At 39.1% G+C, this 13,581-nt stretch overlaps 1 protein-coding gene across 4 annotated transcripts in view; it reads right to left on the bottom strand.

Moving 5' to 3' along the window:
* The window catches only part of KHDRBS2 (KH RNA binding domain containing, signal transduction associated 2), a 340,127-nt gene that overhangs the window by 270,003 nt on the left and 56,543 nt on the right, over nt 1-13,581 (bottom strand). For all 4 annotated transcript variants that reach the window (XR_009418061.1, XR_009418060.1, XR_009418062.1 and 1 more), the window contains exon 2: nt 8,697-8,824. Coding sequence is in view for 1 of the 4 variants with exons in the window: in XM_059468285.1 (XP_059324268.1) it covers nt 8,697-8,824 (128 nt within the window). In the remaining 3 variants the exon portion in view is untranslated. The remainder of the gene's footprint in view (nt 1-8,696; nt 8,825-13,581) is intronic.

Below are 13,581 nucleotides of genomic sequence, written 5' to 3'. Positions count from 1 at the left end.
AGGAGTTATAAAACTATTCAAAGGCCAGTCCTGAAGAGGAAGAAAACCTTGTCACTGAACTAACTGGTCCAGAAAATTCACAGTCACTCTGCTTGGGGCACACAGGCCCTGGAGAAGGCTGCTTCTATGTCCTTGTTGCTGTAATTTGCCTTCTCCTATGTGAGGAGTCAAACATGACCCATGGGGCCATGTAACTTCCAAGCCCTTCATAGGGAATCAAGGCAAGGTGAACACCTACCTTGTGCAGTGTTTTTCCTTAGAAACTATTGACCTCAGAGCTTGACTTCAGCTCAGTTTGCAAGAGGAAGCTATTTCAAAGACAAGTAAGATCTTTGAAGTTGGGAGAACACATAGAGCTGGATAGAAGAACATGTTCAAACTGAGGCAAAGGCTGTGCCATATGCTCATGCCATAGGAGATCAGAAAATAGAAGACAAAATTTTTGTCATTATACCCATCAGCAAAACATCAAATCATAGCTCACAGCTAAGCAAGAGACACAGACACACTCAAAAAGCTTCCTTAGCTCTGAAGTTTAAGGAACTGCTTGTGTACTTAGGTACCCCTGAAATCTGAACTGTTCATGATGAGCTCTATTACCTCCTGTCTAGTCATCAGGTCTATTGTAAAAGGATCAAGGCAGAGTATTATCTCTTGTGTTAATATTTTATAAGTAATTTTCAAAAATTAGATGAGAGTTATTAGAAATTACATTAATGACTACTTTGAAGTGACCTTGTAGCACTACTTGAACAGAGGAAAAAGCCTGAAAAGCCACAAAACAGATTTCATCTTCAGCTTCAAGAGGTAAAAACATACTTCAGGAGTGTCTGTGTAAGACAAAACAATATCTTTGCTTTCAAGAACTGATTAGTCCACATAGATTCTTCACTTACAAAATGTTTAATCAGTTTAGACTAGAATAATGGAGGTATAGGAAAAAATGACCTGCAGCTACCTGTCACAGCAATTTTGAAGCACCGGATGTGCATTTTTTCCTTTAAATATTGGATATTTTTTCAATGTTTGAAAGGAAGTAACTGTTTTAACAGCAACTTTAACAAGCTTTCAAAACCTTCTTTAAACCCTACTTTACTTAAAGTTATCAGTTTACTGATAACTTTCTTTCATTCTCTGCTAACACATGAGACTGTAACATTAAAAAAAATCATGACATTTATGCTGCACTATATTTTCTTATTAAAAATATTACTGTTATTATTAAAAATATGTATATGAAATAGTACCACAACTAAAATAAGTAAAATTTCACATCCTATATGATAGCAGCATTGCAAATGGAAAAGCTGTATCGGATATGGCTGACTGGAGTTAATTTTCTTCATTACAGACAGTAAGGTGCTGTGTTAGGGATTTGTGCTAGAAGAAGCGTTGATAGCACTACAATGCTCTACCTATTGCTTGCACACATTACGAGTTTTTCAAACTTGAATTTCTAAGGACATAGAAAAGCCCAGACACACAATAGAACCAATTTGCCATAAAGTCTTCTCCTCTACTGTCCTGCAACTTTAAGATGTTGATGTTATAAATGTTAACTAATGTAACTGGCAGCTATCCTGCTAAAAGCTAGCAGGAAAAAAAGTAGTAACAAGTAATCCAAACCTGATCACAAACAGGTGAGCTTTTTGATCAGTACACAAATCGCTGGCTTAGTTCTGCTCCTGCTGAAGTCAAAGGTACTGTGAAAAATCTCACTCTAACCAACAGCTTGCTTTACAGTTCCCACAAAGCATAGGTCCAATTTAAAAGCTTTAGTAGATATGATTCACTGTGTATTTAGACACAAACTTTAATTTTTACTGTTCATTATCTTTTTTTCCTTAAGAAGCAACATAGATTAAGTGGAAGTGAGGTAAATTCTATTTATCATAAATCATCAACAGACTTTCTTGCTGAACTCCCCTCAGATTCCAAAACAGATTCCTTTGAAAATACTGAATTTGTACTAATGATACTGAATACAAAATTTAGCCCTCAAATCATCCACTAATACCAAGACCAGAGAAAGAAACAATGCTGCTGTAATTACAAAGAAAACCCCATGTATCTTTGGGTGTACACTGAGCACAGGTCCACAATCAATCATACACAACCAGTGTATTATTAACATGAAATCATGCTCCTGATTAAAGCTGTTGGTTTAAGCAGGGTGAATTCCTGCCCACTCTCACACTTATTAAAGTGGTGTTAAAAATTTTATTTTTCTTTCCCCCTCAAACAGGAATAATGAAGAATAACAGAGAGGAATGTAAGAGTTTTGGTGGCCTAGAAAACATGAGTCATGACCAACATTCCCAATGGGGAGTGGCTAGGACTTGTCTGTATTTCATACAGCTGCTACCAGCTACCAACTTTCTCCTGCTCATCTTTTTATTTGTCCCATTTTCTACCTACATTGTGTTTTCTAGACTGTCAGCACCTTGGAGAAAGACCAGTGTACCTATAAAATGCATTGAGTACAAAGGATGTTTCCATCTTAGTTTTGGCCTTTGAGTGCTCTGCAATACGAAATGGTAAATTCCAACTACTCTAAAAGTCTACCTTGAAATATGGAAGGCAATACCACTCTAACAGCACTGAGTAACTCCCAGTAAATCACTAAGCAGCAATTTTGTGTCCCTGCCTGTAATTTCAAGAATGAGTTTAGGAAGAAAACAATAAAGGATGAAGGCTGGACTATGTATTTTCATGTATAAATAAAGGGAAGTTATCTCATGAGAAATCTTTCACCGTCATGCAATCAAAGGTAGGGAAAGAAGCCCTAACATTGGGAATATTTTTTTGTACTACTTGTTTTTAACTATGTTAATGCTGTTTTAATTACATTGCTGAAGATTTATACAGCCATGGATAGTTAAATGAAACAGAAAGGCAAATCTCTAAATTCTATCTGGAATACTCTTTATTCTCTGCAGTCAGGAACAATTTTATGAAACACTTTTTAAAGAGGTCTGTACAGAGCAGCATTTCTCAGCACGGTAAAGAAGGCAGTTAATGCTGTCAGAGCTGATTTCAACAGCAGTGTTATAAAAACAAATAAAACATTAACAAAAATGGGGACAGAAATTATTTTTATATAGTAAGAGGTATTTCCTGCAACCATTCAAGAGCTCCACAAGATTGGCATTGGCCCTAGAACCATTAAACTCAGGGTTCATTTCCTGAACTTACCTGGAAAAGGTAAGTAGAGAGATGGATGAAAAAACAAATTGCGTGATATTTCTTCATGTATTTTACTGAAAGTACAATTAAAGTATTTGTCTAGATTTTCCATATATGTGTTGTCATTAAGTGTAACAGAAGACTTGTATCTATTTTGGGTCTTGAGTACAATCAGAAATACTGAAAAACTGCAGTGTATAGCAGAATTGCACCACTTGCAAGAAAATTTCAGAGAAGTAGAATGAGTTTTGAAGTTTGAGAAGTTTTGCCTCTTCTCTCAGTTTAAGTACAGGAAGATAACTACTTTTCCAGCTTTCCTCTCTTCAAGTGTTCACATATTTCATTTCACTTTTCAGAATTAGTTGGACAGTTCATACAGAAGTGATTTAAAGAAAATATCTTGGTTATAGCAATTTATTTGAAGCACAAAAATCAACAATACTGAAAAAATTTAATTCGAATTTTGACATATTTCTGCTGATCTATCTAAAATATAATTAATTATCAAAATTATACATTAATAGAGAATTTGGTAAGAAGCAGAACTGAGATATTAGAAAACTTAAAAGACCCCTCTTCTAATATCTGAGTGCTTAATAGAGCCTGGTATTTCATCACTGAATAGAATTTATTTCAGTATCTTTTCATTAGATTTTTATGAATCTTAAGTACACTTTATATAAATTTTCTGGAATAATTTTCTGTATATCAGTGACTCCAGAAATTGGCAGTTAATGGAAAAATCAAATACTAATAAATGCCAGATTAAACACAGCACCTAAAGAAGTTGTTGCCCCTATTATTCCTGGTGTTGCGTAGATCAGAGATTTTGAGTGACACTTACACTTTAATTTGAAAATTTAATTGGCCTCAACTAAAAAGGAAATTTGAAACTTCCCCACACATTTATAAAGTAAAAGGCATTATTTTGTTATGAAGACGCATTTTCAGTTATTTCATTGAGACCAGGTAGGGATAGAAATCTTTCAATCTTTCTTTATTTATACTACTATTTGCAGGATCAATCTCAGTACAACATACTTCATGTAAATTAATAATTTTCTGCCTTCCAAGGTTCAGGCTTCTCTTTAAAGAACTCAGTTGAAATACTGAACCAGTGGAATCTTTAGATTTAGTTTGGCATCAGTCTAAATTCCAGAATCTTGCCAAGTATAAAGGCTTTTCTTGTCTTACATAGGAGGAAAAAACACTGGCAAGGCAAGTAAAAATCTCCATTCTGTAGTCAGATACTTTGATCTTATTCCTTTTAATAAAAATGCTGGAGTTTTTATAATCTCTTGAAACATCTACAGGATTAGGGACAGATCAAATGTTCCTCCTGCCTTATGCAACAACAAGGTACTTATTTCATTAAAACAATATAAATCACAGCGAGAAGTCATGGCTACTCATTCAGCTCACTAACAGCCCAGGTCCCACTTCCCTTAGCAATTTTCTATATTCTTGTCATTCCATTTAATGGACATATTAATGTGTCTTATTCTTCATATCTTACTTAAAAGTGAACAAAACACACAAATCACCTGCAGATGATTAATATTACAGCAGTTGCTTTGAAAGCACAACAGCAACTATCAGGTTTGAGAAAAACAACACATGAAAGAATGAGAATGCTAAATAAAAATCATGTTACTTGTCTGAGTTAGATGTTAAAGACAGAATAAAAAAAGAAAAGTTCACCCTTCACAATGAATTCTTTAGCACTCCTGAGTTTGTCTAATTTATTTGCTTGAAGTCAGGAGTTGATAAAGCATAAAACAATATAAACTAACAGTATTTGGCATTGAGTCTTTAAAGTAGAAACAGATGCCGTGCTGGTTTTGGCTGGGGTAGAGATCACTTTCTTCAAAGTCTGGATCTGTGTTTGGATTTGTGCTGAAAATAATGTTCATATAATACAGAAGTTTTTGATATTGCTGAGCAGCATTTACAGTGTCAAGGCTTTTCTGCTCCTCATCCCACATGACCTGTAAGAAGGCTGGGGGTTCTCAAGAAGCTGGGAAGACACACAGCTGACCCCAAATACCAATGGGATATCCCAAACCATGCAGTGTCATGCTCAGCATATAAAGGTGGGAGAAGGAGGAGACATTTTGAGTGACAGCATTTGTTCCCCCAAGTCACCATTAGCTATGATGGGTCCTGCTCCCTGGAGAAGGCTGAACACCTGCCTATCCATGGGAAGCAGTGAAGACATTCCTGATTTTGCTTCTCTTCCATGCACAGCTTTTGCTTTAGCTATTAAAGTCTCTTGTCTCAGCCCACTGTCACTATTCCATCTCTCTCCCATCCCATGGTGCAGGAGTGAGTGAGTATTGCAGGGGGCTTGGTTGCTGGCTGAGGTCAAACCAAGACAGATGCACTGCAGTATTTAAGACTTTTATACACATACTGTTTACTTTTAACTCGTCAGCTACTTCATATATCTGCACTCACAGAAAGCAAAAGAAATTAACAAACTGAGCTGTTCCTAAATGGCTGAAACCATTTAGGAGGGATAAGAAGGCAGAGATAATGAGGGCAGAATTTCATGTAAGTCAGCAATATTTTAATTTACAATGTGTACTAGACAAGTTTGCAAACAAGAACTTCCTATTTTATGCGCTACATGAAGCTGAGGCTTTAACCAAGCTCTCAAATTCTTAAACCGTGCAAAGGAACAAATTTGCAAAGCCCAGTTTAGATGCTGCTTAAACAAGTTATCACAGAAAAAGGTAGGAATTATAGTAAACAGCAAAAGCCAAACTGCAAGAAAGTAAATGGCAAAAATCTGTATTGCCATGCAAATGACAGTGTTTCCCACCAAGTGTCTAAACCATCACTTTTGTTTTTCAGCAACAAGATAATTTCACATTTTTGTGGGATTTTAAATTTTTAAATAACCCACTCTTTCCCCATATCTGATGTATCAGAAATAAATTCACACTGATCTGTGCTGAAGCCTTTTTAAACAAACCCTGAAGTATTTTCATGCAAGTATTAGTTGGAATTCACACATCATGAAAGTTTAAAAAAAAAAGGCATTATGGGACAGAAAGATGGATCAACAAAGACATCGTATCACTGTTTCAAGAGAAATTTTGACTGGATTAAAAATATCTGCTGCATAGTGGAGTGTGTGTAAATGAGATGCTGTTTTTACCAGGGCTGCTGGTATTTAAGATAATTAATCTCAGAAAAGATCAATTCTGAACTAACAACTAACACCCCGTCTCTATTTTAAATCCCTGTTTCAGAACAGAGGAAAGAGGCCTGTGTCTTTACCAGCTGGTAACATAAGAAAGCTGTTGCTAATCACTGCCTTTCATATTCTTTTCCTGTTGTCTGCACCAGACTGTGGACACTTGAGTAGAGACAATTTCATAAGGAATATTCTGCAACTTCAAGAACAATTTAGCCACTAGAAGCCTTTTGTGTTAACTTTTGCTCAAACCTTAAAATGCTGCTGCTGGCTCTACAGCTGTCACTGAAGCTTAGCCTACAGACCATATAAAATTTTTAGGCCAAAGGTTCCCTTGGAGCAATTTGTGTTTTTACATGAAGTTAAAAGTAAGTGCAAATGTTTTCCAAGAGCTCATTCCTAAACACAGAGCCTGTAAACTGTTGTTTTACATGGTTTTTAACTGGGCAGAATTTTTTTTCAACAATTTTATACACTTGGACACTTTCTGCATATTTACAGAATCCTCCTTACCTAGTACTGCCCAAAAAAGCTTATCAGCAAACAGTGAATAAATGATTTATAATAATGATCTTTCAAATAGAAATTACTCCTAAGTGACATAATATTGTAATTGTCTTGGCTGTTTATAAATACAAGTCTGATCAACTGCTATTATTAACATATTCTACCAAATATATAAAACTAATCCTCCTAAATATTTTCTACTATTTTTTTCATTATTTATAAAGCAAGCTGAAGCAACTGCTGTGTGCTGATTTGCCTAATGTATACAATTATCCAGAAAAGACAAGACACTAGATCACAGCAATCAGCTGTTTGATACTAAGTGTAAATGCAGTCCTTGAAAGACAGTTCTTAGAGACAGTATCAGGAAACCTGCAGTTCTGGGAATAATTCCATGCCAAGCACAGAATATTGCTAGCAAATCAACTACAGAAACCCTGCAAGATATTATTCTGCATTACTGAATGAGTATTTCATTTCCGTCACACTGATTTCTTTTGCTCCACCACTAAAAAGCTGTAAAAAATGCCTTATATCTTTTACTATTCATTAATATGGCACGTTCATTAAAGTAAATGAAGCTAATTTAACCACATTCAGGTGCTATATTGAATAGATGATAGTGTTTTGTCTTTTAAATAGTTTGTCTTTTATTCTACTACCTTCATTAAACAGTATTCTGAATAATTATCACACTGCTGTTACAAAGTTACAGCACTATTACATCCTGAATGAGAACTTCAGGTCACCTACAGCATTTACACAAAATACCACAAATCAAGGCAAAGCACCTCAGGCTATGCAGTAAGAAAGTAATTCCTTATAGCACTGTATGTGTTCCTAAGGTCTTTAACATTTGGATTATTACATTATCTCAGTTTTATATTCACTACTCAGGAGGTAAGTGTCAACTGGAATCATTGAATCTCAATTTTTTTTACACTTTTCATTTTGTTTGATGAGCTTTTTACCAATTGTAATTTATTGCTCTGATGAAAGCATACAGCAAAAAGCTCAAAGTGTAATCAAGGCTAATGGTGAACCATGTACCATGTGATAATAAATCAGCAAGGAAAAAATACACTGGAGACAGAGATGTTTATAATTTCTGTATGAATACTATTGGAATAACTGTTTATGTAAAATAAAAACTATATAAGAAAACCAAACAAACACCTAAGTTCTAAAAACCCAATAACCTCTTATAAAATATAAAACCAAAAACTTCCCATGAGCAGCTAAATTTTGCAAGAAATAAAATCCTTTTTCTGCATTAAAGTATGTAGCAATGAGAACTAATAAGAAAGTCTTAGATGCTAAAACATTTGATTTTTATCAACAGCAAGGAACATTGTCAGGAACAGCCTGCAGTAATCCTGACACTTGATCTTTTGAAACTTAATACACCACAGAAAATCCCCCACCTCTTCTATGAGGAAACTTTTTGGAGTTACTGGAACCTTTTTTTCTTGAGCAACTGGTATTTTATTTTATAAAAGGATGATATATGTAAAAAAAAAAAAAAAAAACAAACCTGAGAAAAAACTCAGCAGTTTGCATAAGATCAAAACCTACATGAATTTGAAAAAAATCTCATTCACTTTAATTGCTTTTCTGAAAGGCCCCAAGACAGAAGCTAAAACATGTAAGAGCTAACATGTAACAGGTACATTTATATAGGACCTTTTTTTTTGACTACCACAAAGGCTGCATATTATGACTCAATAAAAATGGTTGTGTGCAACTTTTTCATAATTTTATTAATAAATATTAAACAAGTGTTAGACTAGATTTACAGTACCTTTGGATATTGCTTGACAGGGATCAGAACTCTCTCTGACAGCTTTATGTTTTTGTTGCTGATAACATCAAGATATTTCTTTTCTTCATCTTCCTTCTTGCCTTCTGAACCCTGAAATTTTTCCATTTCTGAAAAATATCACGAAACAGAACAATCAGTGACATGGTGGTGTCATCCTTAGGAAGTTTAAGCTTACACATTCCTACCCAGACTGTGCACTGAACACCTGTGCTGCTGCACTCAGGTGACAGGCACTGCTGTCCTCAAGGGAACCTGGACTCTCAGCAGCGCTGGGCGGCAGAGGTGACAGCCCACAGGTCACACTGCACAACTAACTCTTCCCCAGCTGAAAGGGAAGCCAAATGATCTCAGCAGGAGCACGAACAGATGAGGCTTACAATTCCAGCTGTCAGTCTTTTACAGAGAATAACATCATCCCAGCTCGATGCTTTTTGTAAATGTGACCTGCCTGAACTAAGCTGGATTCTAACTGCAATAGCTAACTTTCAGTGCAAATACTGGAAAACTGAAGAAACTTCTTGTTGTTACTGAGTTTCCATTCAAATACTTCTGAATTAGTTAAAGGTTATACAAAAGAAGATAAGAAATAGTTAACTCTTGCTCAAAAAAATTCTTCAACTAAGAAATGCAATAAAGACCATTACACACACACACACACACACACACACACACACATATATATATATAAAATTTTACTATTAAAAAAACCCAAAAAATATATTCAGGTAGAATAATTCTGAATTCTTTATTCCCTAAAGCTCTATAACAAATGGATAATAACAAATAATTGAATTCATCATCCTGCAAAGAGCATCATATATAGCACCTGAGAGCTTCCGGACAGCGCAGGTACTATTGAAAATCTGCTTTTGCAGCAGTGACATTGCTGACAGCACAGAAAATGGCAATGCTTATAATGAGCTAATTATAACTGAATTACAGCTGAAAAGGGACAGCTGTGGGTCCCAGAAACATGCTGCTTCAAGGATGGGAAAGTAAGAGTGGAAAGCAAGAACACAGCCACAGCATGCTATAACATTCACATACAAGTTTCTGTGACTTCCAACAAGCATAAAGATAAAATGTGTTGAAAAGAACAGCCCCTGTCATGATTTGTTAATAAATGTTTATGCTGCTTTTATGAGATCAAATAATTTATTTAAAGCCTGCACCAGCAGTCAGTTCTCTAATGTTACAGTCATAAGCTTTTTTAAAACCTCCCAGAGAACACACCTAAAAGACTTCAGATGGGATATATATTCAATAATTTAGGATTAAATTCAATTACAATCACTAAAAGCATCAGAAGAACATTTCATTGTAAAATACTTGAACACATAAAAAAATGTGGTATGTTGCATTCAGTGGAAGATTAATCTGGAAAGCAGCAAGCATCAGTTAAGTAAGTAAAATACGCATTTTGGGCAAGTTTAATAGAAAAAAAGGTCTTTGAAAATAGATCCAATGCAATTACACAAAGGGGTGTGCTATGGGGGTACAGAGGGGAGAGACAAAGGCACATAAAGAGGGAAAGGTGTTACAAGTACAGTAAGTACTAAATGAAATAAAGGAAATTTCCCAAATGTATTGTGAACACAGCACTAAGATAATTCTAAAAGGCAGGTAGGGAAAATCAATCTGCATGTACACATATATTTCATTAGAACTACAGAAGTTTAAGTTGGAGAAGACCTTTAAGGTGATCAAGTTCAGCTGTTAATCAAGCTCTGCCAAGCCCACCACTAAACCACATCCCTAAGTGCCACATCTACACGTCTTTTAAGTACTTCCAGGGACAGTCATTTGACCACTCCCCAGGGTAATCTGTTCCAACGCTTAGTAACTGTTTTTGTGAAGACATGTTTCCTGCTGTCCATCCTGAACTTCCCCTGATACAAGCCTGAGGCTGTGTCTTCTCATCCTGCCACTATTTGCCTGGGAGAACAAACCAACCCCCACCTGACTACAACCTCCTTTCAGGTACTTGAAGACAGCAACGAAGTCCCCCCTGAACCTCCTTTTCTCCAGACTAAACAACCACAATTCCCGCAGCTGCTCCTCATCAGATCTGTGCACCAGACCCCTCCCCAGCTCTGCTGCCCTTCTCTGGATTCACTCCAGCCCCCCAAAGTCTTTGTGACTGGCCCAGAACGGGACACAGCACCCAAGGTGTGGCCTCAGCAGTGCTGAGTACAGAGGAACAATCACTGCCCTGCTCCTGCTGGCCACACTATTTCTGATACAGGCAAGGATGACATTGGCTTTATAAACAACTAAACTCTTTCTCCCGGAAAGCTGAAGATACTTAAAAGTCTGTATGGTCAGTTGGGATGGGTACTAAAGGTTAGGACAAAATGCTCCACTTTGAATCATATATCAGGCCTTGCAACCAGCCCCATCCTTATGCTTTGTTTTTGACTGACAGTACATGGAAGTTCTGAAATGAAAGTGGTGTCTTTGCTGAAGCTAATGCAACACTAATTCAGCTGGGCTTATCAGACTTACGTGAACAAGAGTTTGTTGATCTACCAAAACTGAGACAAGCTGTGGCACTTTAATTGGTTTCACTCCATGACAAGGGCTGAGCTCTAAACCCAGAAGAGCCAGTTCCAGCTCATTATGGGAGGCACAGGAAACAGCAGTGGGGAGTTGAGTTTCCTCCAGGGAATGAAAGACAACAGAGAGCCCATTTCAGGGGAGCTCCCGCAGCACTTAAGGTGAAATAAAGAATCAAATGAGTAGGGATCATGATGAAGGCCAGGCTGTGGGCCCAGAATTACAGCAGAAGGCAGCAGGGACAGTGGGGACATCAGACTTCTACCAGGAAGCAGTGCCAATTAGCCCATAGCCACAGCCAGACAGCTTCTGAGTATCATCTCCAAGGTGGGAGAGTCCATAAGCATCCTGACAGTGCTTGGTCACCCTCACAGTAAAAAAAGTTCCTCAATATTCAGAGAGAAGTTCTGTATTCTGGGCACCCCTGAAAAGAGCCTGGTTCTGTCTTCTTTGTACCTTCCTTTCAGTTATTGGTATACATTGGAAAACATCCCCTATGGAGTCTTTTCCAGATTGAACAGCCTGGAGGCAACATTCCTAGCCCTGCCTTTGTAGAAGAGATGCTCTAGACCTTTCAACATCCTTGTGAGCCCTTACTTGACACTCTCCGGTATGTTCACCTCTACTTATGTCCATCTCTACTGGAGAGCTGCACACTGGACAGACTGCTCCAGTGGAGTATCACCTCTTTTGACCTGCAAAATTGACTGAGGAGTAAAAAATGCCTTGAGCTGGTTTATTTCTAAAACAAAACATAGGGCTGAGTATGATCAGTGTAACCTGTGAATTTATATGAAAAATATGGCATTAGGATTTTGCTTGACAGTGGAGCAGCTGTGTAAGATTTATCTTAGAAGTTTTCATTCCTTAGGGCTGGAGTTTCTGTCTTCTGGGTGTGGTCCCTGAAAGCCCCACGATGTCACCAGGGAGTCATTGTGACACGTATGACAACCAGCCTTTTGGATGCTTGGAGAAGCTCTGAAAGGCCACAGTGTCTGGCCTCCTCCACTGGGGACAGACATCTGAAGGTGGGGGGAAAAAGGATCCCCATCCCATTGTGTGCTTTCTGAGGGCACAGAGAAGATTTGCTGGACAAGCACACTGACAGGTGTGGTGCTGGTCCCAATCTGCCATGCACTCAGGCTCTGTCTGCAGCTGCTGAGAGGCCACGAATTCCTTTCCCAGGCTCCCAGCTCCTGCCTGCACATATCAGAGAGGTCAGTTACCATCTTACCTCAAAAGCTAGAACATGCCAAGACACTCAAGTGTCACTCATCTGCCCCAGGATGGTCCCTGGGGTGGCAGCCCAAGTGCTGCCTGAGGCAGAGTGGGCAGTTCTTTAAAGCTCGACTTCAGTAGCTTTGCTGCTGGCTGCAGATTGTGTCCCCAGCACCAGGGAACACATCACCTTATCTCTTTGGTTTGCAGGGCAAAATGGCCTCAGAGGAAGACTTGGCAGAAAGTGGCACCCCTTCCCTTGATGCCAGCACCAGCCAGATATCCCGGGCTGCCCGTCCAGGTGCTTCAGAGAACCTAAGTTGCCCGATCTGCCGGGCCAGCATTAATGACCAACCTTCCATGAGCTGGCGTTGGCACCCTTTCTGTTTTTACTGCATGGTGGAGTGGTTCCACAGAAGAGCGGAGGGCCTGAATTGCCAGTCACCTTTCCCACATACTTTCCACATGGTGGGAGACAGTAACTCTGAGGTGCACTCTGTAGAGGAGTCCATCAGCTCTGCCAGCCATACTCAAGGAGAGCGAGCTGGGTTGTGCTCTGTGGAAAGAGGTCAGCATAATTCTCCAGGACGCCAGCACCGCAACTCTTACAGCAGAAGCTGTGGTGGCAGCCGTGGATGCAGCCGTGGAGGCAGCCATGGAGGTAGCCTTGGTGGTAGCCGTGGTGGCAGCCGTGGAGGCAGCCTTGGTGGCAGTCGTGGAGGCAGCCGTGGATGCAGCCGTGGATGCAGCCGTGGAGGCAGCCATGGAGGTAGCCTTGGTGGCAGCCGTGGTGGCAGTCGTGGAGGCAGCCGTGGATGCAGTCGTGGAGGCAGCCTTGGTGGCAGTCGTGGATGCAGCCGTGGAGGCAGCCGCGGTGGCAGCCTTGGGGGCAGCCTTGGGGGCAGCCTTGGGGGCAGCCGTGGTGGCAGCCACAGAGGCAGCTGTGGAGGCAGTCGTGGGGGCAGCAGTGGCAGGGCCCAAGAGAAGAGCCGAAGCAGGTATCCAAGAAGGCATCGTGATGACCACACCAGGGTCCAGCAGGCCCAGGGCTACAACCACTCAAGGAGCAGGAGACGGCAGCAGAGCAGGG

Source organism: Ammospiza nelsoni, chromosome 3 (genome assembly GCF_027579445.1).
Source record: "Ammospiza nelsoni isolate bAmmNel1 chromosome 3, bAmmNel1.pri, whole genome shotgun sequence".
NCBI lineage: Eukaryota > Metazoa > Chordata > Aves > Passeriformes > Passerellidae > Ammospiza > Ammospiza nelsoni.
Note: the sequence above shows the minus strand (reverse complement) of the source record. Positions and strands in the feature narration are given on the sequence as shown.